General features: G+C 45.1%; 1 protein-coding gene across 1 annotated transcript; it reads left to right on the plus strand.

Moving 5' to 3' along the window:
- The first annotated feature begins 256 nt into the window (after positions 1–256).
- On the plus strand, positions 257–21,069 carry EIF4H (eukaryotic translation initiation factor 4H). The gene is made up of 7 exons (XM_075904312.2): positions 257–411; positions 8,430–8,614; positions 9,717–9,781; positions 9,894–9,993; positions 11,898–11,963; positions 18,743–18,901; positions 19,053–21,069. The coding sequence occupies exons 1-7, from the start codon at positions 356–358 to the stop codon at positions 19,187–19,189; spliced, it is 768 nt and encodes a 255-aa protein (XP_075760427.1). The 5' UTR covers positions 257–355; the 3' UTR covers positions 19,190–21,069.
- Positions 21,070–22,117: the final 1,048 nt, after the last annotated feature.

Genomic DNA, 22,117 nt, shown 5'->3' on the forward strand with positions numbered 1-22,117 from the left:
AGGCTGGGGGGGGGACTACACAGGCTGGGGGGGCTACCCCAGATGGGGGGGAGGCTGCATTGGCTCCTATGGTGCTGACACAGGATGGGGGGGGGCTACACAGGCTGGGGGGGCTACCCCAGGTGGGGGGGAGGAGGCTGCGTTGGCCCCTATGGTGCTGCCCCAGACGCGGGAACAGCGCTGGGCGGGTGAGGGACTTTTTAGACAGGCAGCCCGGCGGGCAGCCGCGGCAGGGCGGGGAGTTTGGCGCAGGCAGCGGCGCGGGCAGCCCCGGGCCGGGCCCCCTATATAAGCGGCGCGGGGTCCTGCGGGCGCGGCCCTGTCACGCTCGCACGGGGAGGAGGCTGAGGCGGCGATGGCGGATTTTGATGCTTATGACGACCGGGCCTACAGCAGCTTCGGCGGCGGCCGGTGAGCGCGGGCGGCCGGGGCTCACGCGGAGGCGGGGCCCCGGCCGGCGGGGGGTCGCCGGGGCCTCCCGGGGGGGGAAGGAGACGCAGGGGGGGCCCGGCTGGGGGGCAGACGTCGCAGGGTCCGGTAGGCTGGGGGGGGAGGGCCTGTGACTGGGGGGGGGGCAGAGCCCGCTGGCGGGCCGGGCTGGCGCGAGGAAGGCGGGGCGAGGGGCGCGTGCGACGGCGGGGCTGCAGTGGGCCGGGCTGGGGGCAAACGGGGCTGGGAGCAGGGTCTTGTGATGCCTCTGCAGCTAAGGGGACACGCCGCGGGGTGGAGCATTGTGACGCCTGCGGCTTTGCAGCCCCTCCAAGGGACACGGGGGGGGGGGAGCCCGCCCCTGTGGTGCGCGGCCTGCTGAGGTGAGAGGGGGCTTCAGGGATGGGAATCTGATCGCTGAGTCTGCAGGCCCTTGAGAGGCGCGTGGCTTCACTAAAAGAGGAGGCGGCCGCAGGAAGGAGCCTGACGCCCCGGGAGTGCCTTGTGCTGTGTCTCTCCAGCGCCTCCAAACCCTGCGGAAGGATAACGGGGTTCTTTAAGTGTGTCTGAAACGAAGTGACTTTATTGCCTTTAGACTAACATCAGTCGACTTCTGCAATGCTGCAGGGAGGAAGCAGCTACTATTCCGCTGTTGTGCAGTCTGTTCGGCTCATAAGGATTAATTAAAATGTATCGTGTTTAGGTTGGGCCACAGCTATGTGTAAGGGGCATTTTTATCTTATTTTTTAAAATAAAACTTGATTGATAAAATGTAATACCCTCTAATAAAACACTTCGAAATGTCAGAATTCCTTTTCACTAGTTACCTGTGTTCCTTTTTGCCCGTCTGTCATTTGGCACAGTTCAAATGGATTAGTTTCAGTTTCTGGTTCCTGTGCGCTAGTGCATTGGATAGTAAGCCATGCATAGGGTAGTAATAGAAAGCCAAAACAAAACATTGCATTTATTATTTAGAAATGAGTGAATATCTAAGTTTTTTAAATTAAATTACATTTTGTGCCTGAATGATCAAGTGGTGTTGTGTTTCTCAAGCAAAAATCGCTTGAAGAATGTTTACAGTATTAGCTTATACCTCTTAGCCCATGTTAGGTTTAAAGTTTATTTAACAATGATTTAGAATTAAATTCAGAATTTGTTGTATCAAACGTTGCTATTACCAGGTAATATGCCAACCTTGGTAACCATCTGAAGGTTCTATAGAAATCTCATGAAATAAAAATGAAGTTGTAACAGCTTCAATGTTCATCTTTCTCAGAAGTTTCAAATGGTCTTTAAATTTCTGAAATAGAATTGGTATATCAATCGAATAGCCACAGTGTTTGAGGGATACACATAATACACACAAGAGTAATTCACGTACAATGTTACTATTAACATAGGGCTATGCAATCCTGTTTCTCCAGAGGTAGGGCAAGTTTCTGTCCTAAAAAATGAAAATCTACATTAGGTTTAACAAAGGAAGGAACATTCTTACTCAGTACCTTTTAAGCAAAGAAAAGCTTAGACATATTTTTGCATTAAACTGAAATGTTAAAAACATAGCTAGCAGATCAGTAAATACAACTTTGGGTGAGATAATACATTAACTTTTATTTAATAGAGCCACAGTCTTTTGCCTGAAACACTGAACTCTCAATTTAGTAGTTTTGTTTAATAGTTGTGCTACTTGAAAAACATGATCTCTTTAATTGTGTCTGATTGAGAGCGTTTACTAGTTTCCCAATGAAAATGACTGTTTAGTCACTGCTGACTCATAAGGCTTTGACTACATGAATATAACAGGTTACCGTCCTCCTTACTCCAGTCTCCCTTACATATTGAATTAATAGAAATGAAAGTTTGATGGAACTGAAGTTACATATTATTCTTTGCAATTCAAACTTAAGGCCTGTTTGTTAGGGATGTTAAATTACGATTATCTGACAAATCGTGTAGTCGATACAATTTGTATTGACTATACAATTAGTCAATAAGGACCGCTCTGCAGAGCCTTTAAAATGTGTTTAAAATGCTTTTAAAACTGTTTAAAATGAAGAGCCTCAGCATCCCAGACCAGCAGGAGCTGGGACTGCTCGGTCCCGGCTTGTACTGAGTCCATCAGCCCCTGTTTGCGGCAGCCAGCCTTGAACAAAGGCTTCTCCGGCCGCAGCCCCTGTGGGGGGGTGAGGTGGGAGATAGCTACCTGCTAGGATCCCCACAGTCAGGGGCTGCTGCCAGAGCAGCTTCTGCCCATGGCAAGCCTCATCCCACCATGGGCAGAGGCTGCTTTGCAGCAGCCTCCCCCATCCCACCCCTGCTGCCTCTGATACTAACAGCGGGGCGGGGAGGGGGTTTTGAAGCTGGCTCCCACCAGCACAGGCTTCTGTTTCCTGCCCCCTTGGTGCCTCTCATAGAGGCAGCAAAGGGAGGGGAAAGTGCATAGTCGATACTCCAGTTCACAACTTGCTAACATCCCTAGTGTGTACATATACTTGTATAACATGGTGAGGGCATAAAATATTAGACACAAAGAACGGGGGGTGATCATATAGTTTTGAGAACCACTAATTTAGGAGAGAAATGTTCACCTAAGACAAAACAGAGATCTAAAACCTGATTCTTGAGAATAAAGTATTAGCAGGGCTCGACAAATAATACAATCTACTCGCCCGTGGCAAGTAGATTGTAACCCAGAAGAGCCAGGTTTGGGCGATCTGTGCATGCGCAGGTCACCAGACAGCGCGGCTGGCGAGCGGGGCTCGCCGCGGTTCAGCAAGCCCAGAGTATTAGATGGTAAAATTATTTCATAATGCAAATCCTTCTGACATTTTACTTTCATCAGTACAGGTAGACAGCTGGCATTCTGAGACCACTCCCTGTCATGGTGACTAAGGATGTTAGATATTGTTTAACTGAATAATCATGTAATGGCACCAAATCTTAACAGTTACACGATTATTCAGTAGTCATTGGGGGAAGGCCGGCAGCCAGTGCACTCCCAGCCCCACTCATGGGGAGCCCTCTGCCACCCCCATGCTGCTGCCTCTGTCTGGGAGGGGAGCTGGCATCCCATGGAGCAGCCTCTATGGTGAGCCCCCACCCTCCACTTGTGCTGCTGACTGATAGAGAGGCACCAGTGTGAGGGAGCAGGCAGCTCCATGGGAGCTGATATGCACAGGTAGGTGGCTCAAAAGCCTGTGCATACTGGCTTCCTGCCTGCCCACCTTATTCTCCGTGCTGCTGCCTCTCCATCAGAAGCAGCAGTTGGGGTGGGGGGGAGTCTAAAGGGGGCAGCTCTGCAAGATCTAGTGTTCATGGGGAGCTGGCTTAAAAACTGGCTCCTCACAGACACCAGCTTCTTCTCTTCTCTTCTTTTCCTCTCCCCCACCCTCCTCCCACACACAGAGGCAGGCATGGGGAATGTGTGTAGTCATTAGGATTAATTGATAATCCCAGGCTTATTGGTTAAATGTTAGAAGCTAACATCCCTAATGGTGACTAGTATTTTTTTTTACTGTTTCCTGTGTTCTGTCCCTTTTCAGTTGCATCTATCTACAGGGTATCCCCACTACACATCCATGGGGTATTCCAAAAAATGTGGGTGTACAGTGAAAAGATATAAAGTAGAGAATTTTTGTCCTGCTGACTTCCATTTGCACAAATTGGGATTTGGGGTTTTTTGTGTGATGTAAGAGCAGGGAATGGGAGGACTTATAATGCATCAGTTCTTCAAAGAGTCAGTGACTTTAGTGCGGAATCGATGTATACAGGGGCGCCCTGTAGTGTCTCTTATCTTATGCTTAGATTGTATGTTTTGAGGCAGGAACTTTTTACTTTGTTCAGAGCTTAGAGCAATGGGATTTTTGTCCATGACTGAGAAGTCTAGATACTACTGCAGTACAGTTAAATAAACTGTAGTGTCCAATCATGGCATGATGGTAGTCTCTACTTCAGGGGTCACAACCTATGGCTCCTTGAGTCAAATATGGCTTAGGACGGAACCAAGTATGGCTGTTCTGTCATTCCCAAAACATATGCAACTCTTAAAATTTTGAATTAATTTTTCATTTTAATTTAAAAAATGCATAATTACTTGTCAAGATGGGGTCTCTCTTTTTTGTATGTGTGTCTATTTCACATTTAACCAGAGGTGAAAGTAAGGCAGTGCACCCTGATAAGAACTGACTGCACTGTGGCAAGAGCTGGCTGGAACACTCTGCTTGTTTAAAGGGCCTGCTAAAGGCAAGTTGTAGGGGATGCTTGCGTGCTCCCAGCCAGGATCGTGAAACAGAGGCATCTGCTGTCACCAGCCTATCTGGCCATAGTGGCCCGGCTCCAGCCCCCATCTGACTGCTGTGGTCTCTCCCCAGCTGCCGTACTCCTGGGGCAGACCCCCACGGCCCAGCCCCAGTGGCTCCACGATTGCTGCAATAGCCCAGCCACAGTGCCCCGGATTGGGCTCTAGCCATGGCAGCCTGGCCAACCCCATTTGGCCACAGCATCTTGTCCCCTCCCCCAATCCTGGGGCCAGCAGGCCCTGTGGTCCAGCCCCCATCTGGCTGCAGGAAGGGCTGGTGGTGGCCCCCCCTATTACTGTGGCACAGGTAGGAGGAAAAGCCACAATACGACTGGCTGGGCCCCTCATCCAGCCACTGTTGCCCTGGTGCAGCAGCCCAGCCCTGGCCCAGATAAGGTATCCAGCTCCAGGGCCTCCCACATATTCTACTTCCCGCTCCCTGCTCTGTCTCCTGAACCTCCCACGCACCCCACCCTCCTGCCCTGAACCCCTCATGCATCTTAACCCTGACTCCTGCACCCCCCCTGCATCCACAAACTGCAACCCCAACAGCAGCAGAAGTCCCATTAAATAGTCTAGGAGTACAATGTTTCATTTATGCTATTATTAATCATCCTGTCACTTATCAATAATACGTTTCATGCAAATGGGCATTCTTATATGGCTCTTTGCTGATTGATTGTTCTGAATTTTGATGCAGTTTGGCTCTTTGGTTTGAAAAGTTTGCCGATCCCTGCTCTCCAGTCTAGTGGAAGCAGGTTATTACAAATTCCTGCAAAAGATACCATGTTTTAATGGTCTTGCCAGTTGTAAGTGTTGGAGGTAAAGTACTCCTGTCTTTTGTAGCCTACCTTAGTTCATTTGCATAGTTCACTTGTATAGGGTGAAATCGGTCAATGAGGTGGCAAATCAAACTTCCAGTTGTTGAACCAATATAAGCATAGCTCTATTACAACCAGCTTCAAATAGAGTGGGCAGCAGTGTGCAAACATTTTTATTTATAGAGATGAAATCAAGGGGGAACCTGAAGCTAACTTGGCAACTGGAAGCCAGTGCCAGTTTGACAAGCAGACTACAGATGTAGCAGCAGACATCTGGGCAAAGGACGCTAGGGATGTTAAATATCATGTAATTGAATAGCTGTGTAATGACATGAAATCTTAGCCATTACACCACTCTTTGATAGTCCTGGGGACAGGGCCAGCAGCCAGTATGCTCCAGCCCCACTCCTGCCATCCCACCCTGCTGCCTCTGAATCGGGGTTGCAGGCGGTAACTGCTCTGCCAGGGAAGCCAGTTTAAAATCCTGCTCTCAGGCAGCAACCTCTATCCACGGGGCACTTGGATCCCCTGCGAACTGACTGGGGGGGAATCCAGCTTTTAAGCCAGCTCCCCCAGGCACTGGCTCCTGTCTGCCCCCACTTCACCTCGCTGCCTCTGTAGGAGGCAACAAGGGGAGACAGGCAGGTCTGTGGAGCAGGCACGCAGGGGAAGACTGCTTGAAAGCCAGCATCCGGTGCATATGAGCTCCAGCCTATCCCCCTCACCCTTTGTACTGCTGCTTCTCTATCAGTGGATCCAATACTCATGGGCAGCCTGCTTAAAGCCAGCTTCTCACAGGCACCGATTCTCGCTCCTCTCCCCTCTCCCCCTTCCTCTCTGCCTCTGATACAGAGGCAGCAAAACGGGAGAGTGAGTGTAGTCAACAAGATTAATCAAAAAGCCCATTTAAAAGTATTGGGTAACTTGATGCAAAGGTAGAAAGAACGCTGCTGGAACGCTACTGGTTCGTATTTTCATTTAAATTGTAGTGTGTTCCTGTTCCAGGAATGGTATATAAACAATATTGAAATAGATTACAGTAATATCAAATTACTTTGGAAATCCTGAATCTCAGTAAATTGAGAACACCGTTTGAAACTCTAGCATTCTTTGTTCCCTTTTCCTTTCCTCTCTTTCCCAAACGAATTCTGTTCGCTGCAAATATGGGAATGGCCAGGGTGGTTTGGCTTTCATTTCGTCCTACAGTGAGATGGATCATTTTGTAGTCTCTAACACTGCTTTCTTTGGTACAGAGAAGTTTTGAGTAATCTCTGTGCTATTGAGTCTTCCTTCATCTGTAGCTTTCCCCTGCAATAACTATTGTCTTAATTAAATACTATAACAATTCTACTTGTTATTTTCTAGGCAGAGATCACAAATTTTGATATTTCACTTTTAGGCCACTATGCTGCAGCCTGAAATGAGCCCTGTTTAAGATCTCAGTGAGTTATTTGACAGATTGCAGAGTACACTTGTAATTAGGGATGTAAAATACCATTTAATTGGTTAACTGGCAGAGGCTACTCCCAAGTACCAAGTAACCAGTTACCTATTCACATTAGGGTTGTTAGCTATTTGGTAAACCATTTAATTAATTAGCAATTGCTTGTCAGTTAACAGTCCCAATTAACCACAGCACCGCCGCCACCACCTCTCCACTTTGTGCTCTACATTTAAAACTCGGACTGGCAGGTTGGCTCAGTTTTAGCCTATCAGTTCAAGCTTTAAATGAAGAGCACGCAAAGGAATTACCTGCCACCCCACGCTGCTGCTTCCAATAGAGACAGCAGCGCAAGATGGCAGGTGGAAGCCTGTCTGTGCAGAGAGCCAGTTTAAAAACCAGCTCCCGCCTGCTGCTTCTGATAGAGGCAGCAGCAGGGGATAGCAGGGAGTTCCCTGGGAGTGGGTCCTGGAGCTGGGAGCGCACGGACTGCCAGCCTTGCCCCTGGGGTGGGGGGAGCATTTTAGTAACTAAAACCGCTAAGAATTGTTGCGGTTACACAATTAGTAAAAGAAACAATTTCTAACATCCCTAGTTCACATTAATATGGCTTTTTATCCTAGCCTCTGGCAGTTGACTTAACAAAAAGTTCAGTAGGGCCAAGTTCTCAACAGCTTTGTAGGAAAATTTGTTTTCTAATAACCTGATATTAAAATTGTTGCCTTGCAGGTAGTTTTAATGGATGTTTTTCCATTCCTGTCTGTTAAGAAAAAGTAGACTAGAGTAACTGCACACAGTGCAGTCCCATGTAAATGAGCTGCACCAGTGCAAAGGGAGACTTTACACTGGTACAGTTTAATCCAGTAACATACTGGAGTTAATAGTCTATATTTCAATTATTTAGAAAAGATAGGTTAGTAATTGAATTAGTCTGTTGGTTGGGAAGGTTGGGATTTTTAAAGGGGCATAAGGGAGCCGTGTACTCACATCTGTTGATGGAATGCCTAAGGGAGTGACATTTCTTTGAAAATCACATTCTGAGTTAAGTTTTAACTGCAGTCTATATTCAAAATTTTGTATGAGACAGTACAGAGACAATTTGCTATAATCAAAGATGCAGTGTGTCCCCTCAGTTTTTAACCATTGCTTGACTTTTCTTGAGTATTAAGTATTCATTTGAGTATTTAATTTTCTTTTGACAGCAGCAGGTGCTTGTGATATCACAGGAGCATATTGTTCTGATGTTTGAAAAATAACCTTAAACTGTTTTTAAAACAAAGCCAAGACCATAAAGACTGAAGAACTTAAAGATGCTAAGAGCTGGGTTCATCTCCGTGACTAAATACTACAATTCAATCAACATTTAGACTGTGACTGTTACTACTTGAGTACCCTGGAAGTTGTCCAACTATCAGAGTTGTAATTCTGAGTTTCTCGTTAGGTCTCGTGGTGGTCCTGGCCCTGGTTCTCGTAGACAGAAAGAGCTGCCAACAGAGCCCCCTTTCACTGCATATGTGGGAAATCTACCCTTCAACACTGTTCAAGGAGACATAGATGCAATCTTTAAGGATCTCAGTGTAAAGAGTGTGCGACTAGTCAGAGATAAAGAAACAGACAAATTTAAAGGTGGGCCACTTGTATGATTTTTTTTCCTACATAGCCACTCATTAGGTTTGCTCAGATACTTGATCTTTGAGGGTTCTAAATCCTATTTTTAAAATCTGACAAATTTGAATGAATTTCTTCATGTATGCTGATGACTTTCTGTGGATCCATTAGCATCTGACATGTGAACATGAATCAGATGAACACAAACAGCATTGACCTCTCTCAAATGGGTAACTGAGAAAGACATGGACTTCATTTGCAGAAAACTGTAATATATGCCTAGAAGACTAAATATTTCTGCTGCCCAGCATAAGGGACTTCAGATTATTCTCATGGATTCACCTTGCAAATTTTTAATCATTTCTGCAATTTAGTCTTCTGAGAACAGAACTGAGACTTCTGCAATTTTTAAGTAACCTGACACTGAGACAAATTCTACTGATCCTCAGTCCTTATTATCAACTCAGTTTCTAGCTTCTAGGAAAACTTGCATGATTTCAGCAAGGGATGTAAGATTTTAACTGGTTAACTGTGGGGCCGGCAGCAGCCTGCAGAGTATTTAACTGTGTTACACAGTGAGTTTTTTAATTTTTACATCTCTAGTATCAACTCATTACTACAAGAAAAGGATAAACTGCAGAAGGGGATTGCGTTTCTTGAAGGCAGCCAGTTTAAAAGAAAATAATCTGGCACCCCTGTAAGATATTGGCATCTATTTCTCTCAGCATCTGCCAGCATCAGTAGTCTGTATAATCTAATGTTTGGAGCAGGAAGATGTTGTAACTCTAGGAAGCAGAGGATTTCAAAAACAAGAGCAGCAAGCAGAATGGTAGTGTTAAAGCGTGTTAAAATGAATTAGATAAGTGTTATTTTGGCATTTAAAATATCACTATTTCAGTCCAACAGATGCTGTAGTCAGTCTTGGAAAACTTTGGAACAATTAATTAACTCATTGATCTGGTTGGAATCTTTCTCCTTAATTGTAAAATCTGAGAGAGTAAACTTAATCTATAATAATCTACAAAATTAAAAGAAAGTAGTCTCTGACATGGGCATGCTGTCTGTTACATACAGCAGAATTACTTGAAGCTCTTTTATTGATTTCTAATTTTTCTTATAGGATTTTGTTATGTAGAATTTGATGAGGTGGAATCACTTAAGGAAGCCTTGACATACGATGGCGCAGTAAGTATAACTCGATTTATGTTCTTAAATGTAAAGATCAGCAGAATGTTAGAATTCTTTGCAATCCTGTTTGGCAAATACTTCAAGCATTTTCCCCTCTTCTTTTCAATAGCTTTTGAATGACCGAGCACTCCGAGTGGACATAGCAGAGGGCAGAAAACAAGACAAAGGTGGATTTGGCTTCAGAAAAGGTGCTGGGCCTGATGACAGAGGTAATTTTCTCTTAGATGACATTTTTATAAATGTGTTAGCATTTGGTTATAGCTGTATAATGACCATGTAAGGTGAAAACTACCTGACATCTGAAGAGCAGGCATATGGATAAATTTTCCATTCAGATTACATATAAAGTAGAAATGACTCATTTCCATTTAGCCCTGTAATTGTTGCTTGTTAGTTGCATAGAGGAGTAAATACACTCCATACTTCAGCAAGAGCTGTATGCATTGTCACTCAAGGCCCAGGAAATGAAGTCAAAACCATAATCATTGGTGCAGCTGTCTTGTCTTCTGTGCTTTCTCATAGGACAAAAGGTGAGCAAGCTAAATTAATGAAAAACAATAGTCTTAATATGACATTCCTCAAATATGCTGTGATAAATTTGAGTTCTTACTTCCTTTTCACCAAAGTCTCTTAGTTGGATTTCTAAGGGAGTGTCTCTTCAACCTTTCTACATGGTGATTTTGCTTTAGAGCAGGCATGTCAAACTGGCGTTTGGTGGGCCGCATGCGGCCCAATCGAAATTTTTTGCAGCTCCCACTACATTTTTATAAAAGATTGAAGTGAGGCCCACTAGCTGTTTGAAGCACGTGGCCGAGTGCTTGCTCACGGCCGGCTGGGCTGCTCTGCACACGCGCTCACGGCCAGCTGGATGCTCACAGCCGGCCGGGCTGCTCTGCGCATGCGCTCCCAGCCAGCTGGGTGCTCTGTGCTGGGCGCTCCAGCAGGCTCACAGCTGGCCACTGTGCTTACGCCACCCTAGCGCCTCAGGCAGCAATGTTAATTCTGGGACCCAAGTATTAAGTTGGGGGCGGGGGAGAGGCTTGGGAGTGCCTGGCTCTGGGCAAGGCAGTAGGTTGGGGGTGCCTGGCTCTGCAGGAGAGAGGAGACATTAGGTTGTGGGGACTGGCTCTGGGGGAGCGGAGGGGGATTGGGTTATAATGGGGGTGTGGGAGTGCCTGGCTCTGAGGGAGAAGGGGTTATTTTGTTAATATTTTGATTTTTTTATTTATTCCCAAATAAAATCACAAAATGTATATTAATTTTATATCACTGTCAATTTTTTGCAATTGCATGAATTATATCTTTATGCAAAATCTCAAACTTACAAAGTATCTGAAATTTTCACAGAAGCCTGTTCTATTTGATTAACCATCGTCTATACTTGTTTTTATTTCAACAAAACAAGTTGTATATCCTATACAAAATTTAAAAGTACCTTAAATTTATGTTTAAATTAAAAATTATGTAAAATTAATTTTAAAATTATTTAATATGAGCAAATAACAATTTTACACACCAAATTATTGTAATATTATAAAATATACCTAAACCGTAATCTATAATAAATAACTATAACTTTCCAACGAAGTCTATTGTTTTTGGTGGCCCTAGGGTTGCCAGGCATCCTGTATGGGTGCCTTCTGCCTGGCACCTAAAATGCATTTTTGTGTGTGTGTGTGTGTGTGTGTGTGTGTGTGTGTGTGTGTGTGTGTGTGTGTGTGTGTGTGTGTGTGTGTGTGTGTGTGTGTGTGTGTGTGTGTGTGCGCGCGCTTGCTTGCTTGCTTGCTTGCTTGCTTGCTTGCTTGCTTGCTTGCTTGCTTGACAAATTTTTTCTTTTTTGATCAAACCATCATTTGTGCGGCCCTCCGTAGGCTTCAAGTTTGACATGCCTGCTTTAGAGGCTATGTCATCAGCTCTTCCTTAGTTCAGTTTGAAAACTCGCACTTCAGAAACTGTTCTTGTGTGTATTTGGTGGGAGTAGAGGCAGCATTGTGACATTATTCAGATGAACAAGGGTTTTGCACCAGATTAATTTGGCAGTATATATTTCCCAGTAATCATTGTCTTGCATTACTTTAGAGCTGACAGTTGTGACATTTTTTTTTCTTTTTAGGAATGGGAGGAGGTCCTCGGGAGTCAAGAGGTGGTGGATGGGAACCTAGAGATGACTTCGGTTCTGGTATCACGATTTATATTTTTCTGGTGGGGCAAAGTTGCATTGAAAAATGGACAGTTGCAAGTCACTGCTTGGAATTGAATGGACATGCACACTAATAACTAACTCATAGTACTAGTTCCTGAGGGTAACGTTCATAGAATCATAGGATCATAGAACTGGAAGAGACCTCAGAAGGTCAAGTCCAGCCCCCTGCTCTAGACAGGACCAATTCCAACTAAATCAACCCGGCCAGGGCTTTGTCAAGCTGAGACTTAAACACCTCTAGGGATGGAGACTCCACTACTTCCCTAGGTAACCCATTCCAGTGCTTCACCACCCTCCTAGTGAAATAGTTTTTCCTAATATCCAACCTGGACCTCTCCCACCACAACTTGAGACCATTGCTCCTTGTTCTGCCATCTGTCACTATTGAGAACAGACCCTCTCTATCCTCTTTGGAACCTCCCTTCAGGAAGTTGAAGGCTGCTATCAAATCCCCCCCTCACTCTTCGCTTCTGCAGACTAAACAGACCCAAGTCCCTCAGCCTCTCATAAGTCATATGCTCCAGCCCCCTAATCATTTTGGTTGCCCTCCGCTGGACCCTCTCCAATGCGTCCACATCCTTTTTGTAGTGGGGGGCCCAGAACTGGACACAATGCTCCAGATGCAGCCTCACCAAAGCCGAATAAAGGGGAATGATGACATCTCTGGATCTGCTGGCAATGCTCCTCTTAATGCAACCTAATATGCCATTAGCCTTCTTGGCTACAAGGGCACACTGTTGACTCATATCTAGCTTCTCATCCACTGTAACCCCCAGGTCCTTTTCTGCAGAACTACTACTTAACCGGTTGGTCCCCAGCTTGTAACTATGCTTGGGATTCTTCCGTCCCAAGTGCAGGACTCTACGCTTGTCCTTGTTGAACCTCATCAGATTTCTTGTGGCCCAATCCTCCAATTTGTCTAAGTCATTCTGTACCCTATCTCTGCCCTTAAGCGTATCTACCTCTCCCCCCAGCTTAGTGTCATCCACAAACTTGCTGAGGGTGCAATCCATCCCCTCATCCATATCATTAATAAAGATATTGAACAAAACCAGTCCTAGAACCGAACCTTGGGGCACTCCGCTAGAAACCGACCGCCATCCTGACATCGAGCCATTGATCACTACCCGCTGGGCCCGGCCTTCTAGCCATCTTTCTATCCATCTTACCGTCCATTTATCCAATCCACAATCCCTTAACTTGCTGGCAAGAATATTGTGGGAGACCGTATCAAAAGCCTTGCTAAAGTCAAGGTATATAACATCCACTGACTTCCCCATGTCCACCGAGCCAGTTACCTCATCATAGAAGCTAATCAGATTGGTCAGGCACGACTTGCCCTTTGTGAATCCATGCTGACTATTCCTAATCACTTTCCTCTCATCCAAGTGCCTCAATATGGATTCCTTAAGGATCCCTTCCATGATTTTTCCAGGAACCGAGGTAAGACTGACTGGCCTATAGTTCCCTGGATCATCCTTCTTCCCTTTTTTGAAGATGGGCACTACATTTGCCTTTTTCCAGTCATCCGGGATTTCTCCCGATCTCCATGACTTTTCAAAGATAATAGCCAAAGGCTCCACAATGACATTTGCCAACTCCCTCAGTACCCTCGGATGCTCTAAGTCCGGACCCATGGATTTATGTACGTTTAGCTTTTCTAAATAGTTCCTAACCTGTTCTTTACCCACCACGGGCTGTCCATCTTCATCCCATCTTGCGTCACTTGGCGCAGAAGTCCAGGAGCCGACCTTGTCCGTGAATACAGAGGCAAAGAAAGCATTGAGTACTTCAGCTTTCCCCACATCATCTGTCACTAGGTTACCTCCTTCATCCATTAGAGGCCGCACACCCTCTCTGATCACCTTCTTGTTAACATGCCTGTAGAAACCTTTCTTGTTATCCTTCACATCCTTAGCCAGTCGCAATTCCATTTGCGCTTTCGCCTTCCTGATAACCCCTTGGCATTCTCGAGCTAGACATTTAAACTCCTCCCTGGTCATTTGTCCAAGTTTCCACTCTTTGTAAGCTTCCTTTTTGTGCTTAAGTTCACCAAGGATTTCCCATGTAAGCCAGTCCGGTCTCCTACCATGTTGGCCTCTCTTGCTACGCGTCGGGATGGTTTCTTTCTGTGCCTTCAATAAGGCTTCTTTAAAATACTGCCAGCTGTCCTGGACTCCTTTCCCCTTCATGTTAACATCCCAGGGGATTCTGCCCATCAGATCTCGAAGGGAGTCAAAATCTGCTTTTTTGAAGTCCAAGGTGTGTATTTTACTACTCTTTTCTTCCTTTGGTCAGGATCCTGAAATCTACCATCTCATGATCGCTGCTTCCCAGGTTGTCACCCACCTCCACTTCCCCTATTAGTTCCTCCCTGTTTGTGAGCAGAAGGTCAAGCTGCGCACGGCCCCTGGTCGGATCCTTCAGCACCTGTGTCAAGAAGTTATCCCCAACATTCTCCAAAAACTTCCTGGATTGCCTGTGTACTGCTGTATAGGTTTCCCAGCAGATGTCAGGGTGATTAAAGTCCCCCACGAGAACCAGGGCCTGCGATCTGGAAGCTTCGCTCAGTTGTCTGAAGAAAGCCTCATCCACCTGATTCGGTGGCCTATAGCAAACACCAACCACAACATCAATGCTGTTGTTTGCTCCTTTAAACTTAACCCATAGACTCTCAACAGGTTTTTCTCCCTCTTTATACTGGAGTTCAGAGCAATCGTAGTGCTCTCTTACATATAGTGCAACTCCTCCTCCTTTTCTCCCCTGCCTGTTGTTCCTGAACAGTCTATACCCTTCCATGACAGCGCTCCAGTCATGCGAGTCATCCCGCCAAGTCTCTGTTATCCCAATTAAATCATATTTCTTGGTCTGGGCCAGGGCCTCCAGTTCTTTCTGTTTGTTGCCCAGGCTTCTCGCATTAGTGTACAAACACTTCAAGTAACCAGTTGATCGTCCTATCTTCTCCATTCGAAACATGGGTCCTCCTTTCTTGCCCCTTCCTCTCTGCATTTCTTCCCAGTATCCGACTTTCCCACTCTCCTCAGGGTTTTGGTCCCCGTCCCCTGACGAACCTAGTTTAAAGCCCTCCTCGCTAGGTTTGCAAGCCTGCCCGCGAAGATGCTTCTTCCTCTCTTCGTTAGGTAGATCCCATCTCTTCCTAACAATCCTTGCGCCCGGAACAGAGTCCTGTGGTCGAAGAAACCAAAGCCCTCTCTGCAACACCATCTGCGCAACCACGCATTTACGTACTCAATTCGACTATCCCTGCCCAGTCCTTTCCCTTCAATAGGGAGGATGGAGGAGAATACCACTTGCGCTCCAAATTCTTGGATCCTTCTTCCTAGCGCTACATAATCCGCAGTAACACGCTCAAGATCATTCTTGGCCGTATCATTAGTTCCCATGTGGAGAAGCAGGAAGGGATAGCGATCTGAAGGTTTGATCAGCTTGGTAAGCCTCTCAGTCACATCCTGAATGCGAGCTCCCGGTAAGCAGCACACCTCTCAAGATTCCAGGTCCGGACGGCAGAGGGATGGCTCAGTCCCTCTTAGGAGGGAGTCCCTGACCACCACCACCCGTCATTTCCTTTTGGGGGGGGTGGTCGTGGAACCCCCATCCATAGGACTATGCATCCCATGCCTTCCAGTAGATGGTGTTCCCTTCTGGTTTCTTCCTTGTGAGGTCCCTTCCAGAGCTTTCAGCACTGCAGAGCCTGTGGAGAGAGCTTGAGAGCGATTGCTTACCTCTGTAACATCGGGGGATTCCCGTGCTGGCCTTTTTCCCCTTCTAGAAGTTACATGCTGCCAGTTCTCTTCTTGGTCACGTACTGCCCTCTCTGGCTCTTCTGCCTGCCGTGCTTGAAGAATTAAATGCTGCCTTCTATCGAGGAAGTCTTCATCCTCTCTGATCAAGCGTAGGGTCGACACTTGGGCTTCCAGTCCTCTAATTTTTTCTTCCAAAATGTCGACCAGCTTGCACTTGGTGCAGATGAAATCCGTTCTTTCTTCCGGGAGGAAGACAAACATGGCACACGCTGTGCAGGTAACAACAGACCCATCACCAACCATCGCTGCTGTCCTGGAAAAGGGATTTAAAAAGAAAGGCAAGAGAACCTCCCGCCCTTCCCTCTCCCCTTCCAGACTCCCTCTCAAAACTCCCTGTTAGCACTCATCTGTTCGGAAACTCCTTGGTCACTTGCCCACTGCCTTATAAAGCCCCTCCCCCTACCAAGGCTCAGCCAATCAGCAGAGGCTTCTAGAATTCAAACTTTAATTAGAAGCCAACAGTTTCCACCTGTCAATCACAGCACAAACTCCATCAAGGGGAGGGGGAGGGCAGAGGGGAGGTGGGGGGAAAAAAAGCCTCACTCTCAAACACAGGGGAAAATAAATAAATAAATAAACAAAAAAGAACACACACCAACCCTCACTCACAAACACAAGCTCAGCACACAGCAAGAAAGCCCCAAACACAACACCCACTTCCCCCAAGACTCCTGTATCTGCTTCTCCTCTACCTGGAGGTCTCCCTCTCTAAAGCCTCACTCAAACAGGGAAAAGAAAAAACAAAAAACCCAACACCACCACACACCAAACAAACACAAGCTCAGCACACAGTAAGAAAGCCCCAACAACAAAACACACTTCCCTCAAGAGTCCTGTATCTGCTTCTCCTTCACCTGGAGAACTCCCTCTCAAAACTCCCTGTTAGCACTCACGTTGAAGCATGATATCAAGGGGAAGTAGGAGAAGCTTGTAATGCCATTGCTTATACAGTGTACTGTAGCAAGAGTTAGATGTTGGATGGATGACCATTCACTGATAGCACAATCAACCAATTGGAAGTTAGCCTATTAATGAAATACAGTTTACTTATAAAGACTTGCACTACTTGCAAAAGCTGACCTGAAAGAAAAGCACAGCAAGTCTGAGATCTAAACATTTCATAATGCAGCAATTCATTTACTACAGTTTAAATGATACTCTTCTCTGCACCCAAATATTTGAGTCATTAAAAACTGTCACTGTTAGTTGTTACAGAGCCTGTATCTTGGGGCACTACATTGGTCTACAACTAAGCTTCATCTGTTGCTTCTGCATTGATGAAGGGGCATAATCTATCATTCTAATACAAGAGATTTAAAAATAGGAGCAAGACAGCTTTTAATTCCAGGCAACATGTGGGTGATCTGTTGATATGCTTCACGGTACACTTAGTCTGAGATAAATGCTCTAATTCCTGGTGAATCTGAGAAAAGGAATGCCCTATTGGTATTGTGGCAAATTTTCTCATCTCCTGCCCCCAGTTCCTTCCCCCGGTACTACTGCAGTTTTCCCTTTTCATATAAAAGTCACTGGGTGGTACGTTAAATCTTCAATGAGATTCCCCCACCCCCATTTCTGTATTACACAAGGAAGATGCTACTTTTAGATTCTTGAACTTTGTCATCAGAGACATGTAGTTAGTCACACTATCAATAGATTACTGTTTGGCTTCTCTTTCATAGTATTAAATACATGCTTCTCTGCTCCCTCATTCCTTCGTTTCTCGTACACAATTTGTACATAATTCCATGCAAAAGCTGTCTCCACTTCTGTGGCTAAGGTCAAAGTACTTCTAAATGGGAGGCTTGTGTTAGGTCTACACCGGGGTCACCAACCAGTACATTGGGATCTACCTGTTGATCTTGGAGCGTCTGACAGGTGATCCTGACTGGTTTGGCCAAGAGGCTATCAAGTGCTGGCAGTTCAGCTACCCCTTCCCCCACTGCTGCTCATCTTCTGCCCTTTGCCTTGGAGCTGACCCTCCCCCTAGCGAGCCTCCTGCTTTCTGTGCAGGGCAGAGGAGGGAAAGGAGGGATGGGATGCTGATGTCAAGGTGCCCCCTCCCACTCTGTATCCTTTCTCCACAAAGCAGAGAGGGGACACAACAGGACTTGGGATGGAGTTTGCTGGCTGCTTTAGGGAGTGGTCCAAGCCCAGGGCAGAGGTGAGCCTGCCTTAGCCCCACTGCACCACCAACCAGGAGCCGCTAGCAGAGCCCAGCTGGAGCCCACATCCCAAACTCCTACCCCAGTCATGAGCCCCCTCCTACACCCCAAGCCCTGCATCCAAACGCCGTCCCAGAGCCTGCACCTAGAACCCCCTCCTACATCCCAACTGCCTGCCCCAAGCTCAGCTCAGAGACCCTCCCACAATCCAGATCCGTTAATCCAAGACCAGAGCCTGCACCCCAACGCTCTGCCCCAGCCTGATGAAAGTGAGGGAGGATGGGCAAGAGAGGGAGGATGGAGAGAGCTGGGGCGGGGCCTTGGAGAAGGGGTGGGAAGGAGGTAGGGCAAGGGTATTTATATTTGAGGTAGATCTTGGATTGCATTTAAATTCAAAAAGTGATCTCATGCTTCAAAAGGTTGGAGTCCCCTGCTCTATGCAGTGGTGTGATTTTTTTTTTTTCCAGTCCTTGTTCCAGATTATACGTATCTACATGAATTAAATGGCCTCTTGGCTCAGGACAGCCGCATGATCATTCTGCCCACACAAGTGGAAGTTTTGGGTTTTTTCTAAAATTAGTTTTGGCTATCTGCAGAGTGATCTTTGATTCTTAATGACAGCTAAATTGTCTTTCATAAAATCACATTGCAGTATTTGTACTAACAGCAGTAATAGTTACACAGCAATCGGTTCATCCTTGATAAATTTGAAGGTATAACAAAAATGAGAAATAGGCTCTCAAAACTCAACCTCTTCTTCTTTCAGGCTTCAAAGATGATGACTTCTTGGGAGGTCGGGGTAGAGGAACTCGTCCTGGAGATCGTCGAACAGGCGCACCCCCAATGGCGGGTGGTGGGACTGGCCGCTTTAGAGATGGCCCTCCCATTCGTGGCGTTTCCATGGACTTCAGAGAACCAACAGAAGGTGGACAACGTGTATATTTTTTACTAAGTATCTCCAGTAAAACAAAACCTTAGCCTTTGCTCTGCAGAAGTGATGCATGTAAAATAGCTGAACATTTCAGAATGGTTTCTCTGCATTTGGTGTCTCACATCTTTCAATATTCTTTTTCCAGAGGAAAGAGCACAGCGGCCCCGACTTCAGCTCAAACCTCGAACAGTTGCTACTCCCCTCAATCAAGTAGCCAATCCTAACTCTGCTATCTTTGGTGGAGCCAAGCCCCGAGAGGAAACAGGAAAAGAGCAAGAATGAGCTTGGGGCTGAGGGAGTGGGAGTGGAGGGGCTGAGGGCGGGCAGGAGTATAAGCAAGACAGCACAGAGTGACTAGCTCTGCTGGAACGTCTACCCTGCAGTTACCATTCCTGCCATCTGATGCTTGTCCTCTTTGAAACCGAAAACACAGAGCTTGTGAATGCATGTCAGCTGTTAACAAGTGGTTTTTAGTACGTTCTTGGCTTCGCTGTATCTAGTGCCTGCTTTGTGCTAAGTTTTCCCTCTTCTGCTTTTCCTTCCAAGCAGCACACTGTTTCCAGCAGGTAAATCAGTGGCAGCTTCCACCATTGTGGCATCCTCTCTGGACAAAGGTGCTGCTTCACTTTCTCTCTTCTGGGTTTGTTTTACTTTAGAAGCACAGGTTAGACTTCATTATTGCTCTATATCATTTTCTTTTGATGTCCTCAGTGTTCCTTTTCTGACCCTGCATGTTTTGTTCTGTATTGCTGTGGCTCTAAAGAGGCTAAACTGAAGAGTCCTGGCAAGTTGAACAGCATCAGTAAGCTGTACAGCCCTGACAATGTAGAATTAAGTATGATATGCAACAGTGAATAATAAGATTACCATATTCAACAGCAGAGCTCCCTATGTCTAAGAAAATGAATTAGATTGTCCTCCTGTCCCATGCGAAGGGGAAATAGCACTTCTAAACAGATAGAAATAAAAGAGAAAAAAGATCTCTAATGAAGTACCTGTGCAATAGTGCAAGAGGTAATTCATGAGTCTGGCGGTACCTAGTAATTGATTTCACCAATCCATTGTGGCTCAGTCTACACGAACAAGTAATGCTTTTCTTTCGGTAGGCATACTAGATGGAAAGAGGCATCTGCCTTTAGGTTTTGCAATGTGCTGTCTACTTAATTCCCCAATGATATAATGCTACACACTTGAACTTGCAGATTGGTGCTATAAAGCTGTGTCTGTTCTAGCACATTACTACTGACTGGCTCTTTCTGCTTATTATTTCTCTTGAGTTTTACATGGTTGGTAAATTTTTAAATGACGTTTCTACAAATAAAGTTGACTTTTTTATTTTTGTTTTGTTTAAGGAGTGTATAATTTGCCACTCTTTACCTTCAGCCCCTACAAGTCTTTGCCCATTGGTGCAGAGTTGAGAGGTTAATCTCTAAAATGAACAGATTTAATTTCTTTGACATCATTTCATTCAATAAATTCTGCTTTGTAATGTATAGATTCAGGTAAATGGTATCTTTAAACAGATAGTAATAGTGTACCTCTTTGAACCTGAAAGATTTTGATGGGAGAGAGTGGGGAAGGACATATTGAATAGCGGCAGTGTTATAGAAACTTTGAGCAGTAACATTCTAAGTAATATTAAGTGGAGACTTACCCAGTGCATGAAAAGAACTCTTGGGTCCCAAACACCACTGCTGAGCATTTTCAGGTATGACACAATCAGCTTACCAGAGTACCTGCAAGAGGCCAAGAGCCGAGGAAGCATGGGTTGTACTGGATTTTTTTCATACTGTTACTTTGTAACATCAGTCTCTCAGCCATTTACAGAACTATCCTTCTTTCCTTCCTTCTGCCTGTCACTTAATCTGCTTCTGAGATAAGAACCATTTGTCTAACACTAATACTTAATTTAAGACAAAGACATGCATTTGTGTGGTTGTATTCCAAACCAATAATAGCCAACGACCTATTTGCATCTTCAATGTGGAAAAGATTTTAAGAACAAAAAACTCCCATATAATCTCACTTCTCAATAAAGTTGACTTTTAAATGTAAAAAAGGAATTCCAAACACTTAACACATTCTGCTTCATAACAGAAAGTAAATTTATGAATATGGTATTTTGTGATGATCTTTTAAATAAAAGAAAACATTACATAATATTTAATGCTCATCTTTATTTGAATCCACTGGTTTTTAGCCCTCTGCAACATTGCATTAATTCTAAAGTTGTGGTCTGTCCATGTATTAGGGAAACTGTCACATTAGATGTGCATGCAGAATGGGTGTATCTGACAATAGCAAAGGAACATGTTGAGGTAGTCTCATTTAATAAAGCATTGTGAGCATTTTAAATGGCATAAAACTGATTGTAAATACAGTAACAATATTTGTTTACGTTTGAATTTGAATAGAACAATCCTAGTTTTTTCTCTGACTTAGGCTGAATTCTCCTGTTGGCGAAGGAAGTAAAGGCTGCTAGGTGGATGCAGAAATGAGAGCTGCAGTTCTAAAAGTTGGATGGCTCTTGGTTTAATTTAGTTCTGTTTCTCTTGTAGAGCATTTTACTAAAATTAAACAAGTTAACAGCCTTAAAGTGGCCAGATCTATGGACTTCTAGAATTTCTTATCTGATAAGCCACAAGGATCTTCTCATACTTGTCAGAACTCCAGTGGGAGAGATTTTTCTCTCTGCAGTGAAATAAGTGGTTGGGCAAGAATAGCTCATAAGCTTATCAGTCTTCAGTGTGATGACTTCCTCGTAAAGAAGTCTATTTTGTAACTTGTCTGTTAAAATGAAAAATGTACATGCCTGTTTTTATGGGGGTATTGTTCAAACATGACTGCCATAGTTTCTCTTAGGGACTGATTAAAAATTCAGGAGCATTTCAAATCCATATCTTCAGAAAGTGGGAAGCATGAAACACACACGGTTTTGAGAATCCTAGTAGCATAACTGAGACTCACAATAGGAATTGCAGTTCTTAGTACATGTGAAAACTAGGATTTACTGTACTGCTTGTTTGTGGGAATTCTGGAATTGAACGTCTGAAAAAACATTGGTGTATTGTTGTGCACTTCCCTGGGACTTTTTAGCTAAGTACAGTGTACTCATCACATTTAGTTGAAAGCAACTTATTTTTCTGAGACTGTACTGACCCTCTTCCCTAATGGATCAGTGCTAGTCCATTCTTCTAATGCATATTTGAG

The sequence above is a fragment of the Pelodiscus sinensis genome, chromosome 21 (genome assembly GCF_052426305.1).
Source record: "Pelodiscus sinensis isolate ZL-2025 chromosome 21, ASM5242630v1, whole genome shotgun sequence".
Classification (NCBI taxonomy): Eukaryota; Metazoa; Chordata; order Testudines; family Trionychidae; genus Pelodiscus; species Pelodiscus sinensis.

Bases quoted from the DNA above. Each gene is read 5' to 3' on its own strand.
- EIF4H (XM_075904312.2), top strand. From the start codon at position 356: ATGGCGGATTTTGATGCTTATGACGACCGGGCCTACAGCAGCTTCGGC. The intron at 9,994-11,897 runs GTAATTTTCTCT...TTTTCTTTTTAG, and splicing joins TGCTGGGCCTGATGACAGAG to GAATGGGAGGAGGTCCTCGG. The intron at 18,902-19,052 runs GTGGACAACGTG...TTCTTTTTCCAG, and splicing joins CTTCAGAGAACCAACAGAAG to AGGAAAGAGCACAGCGGCCC.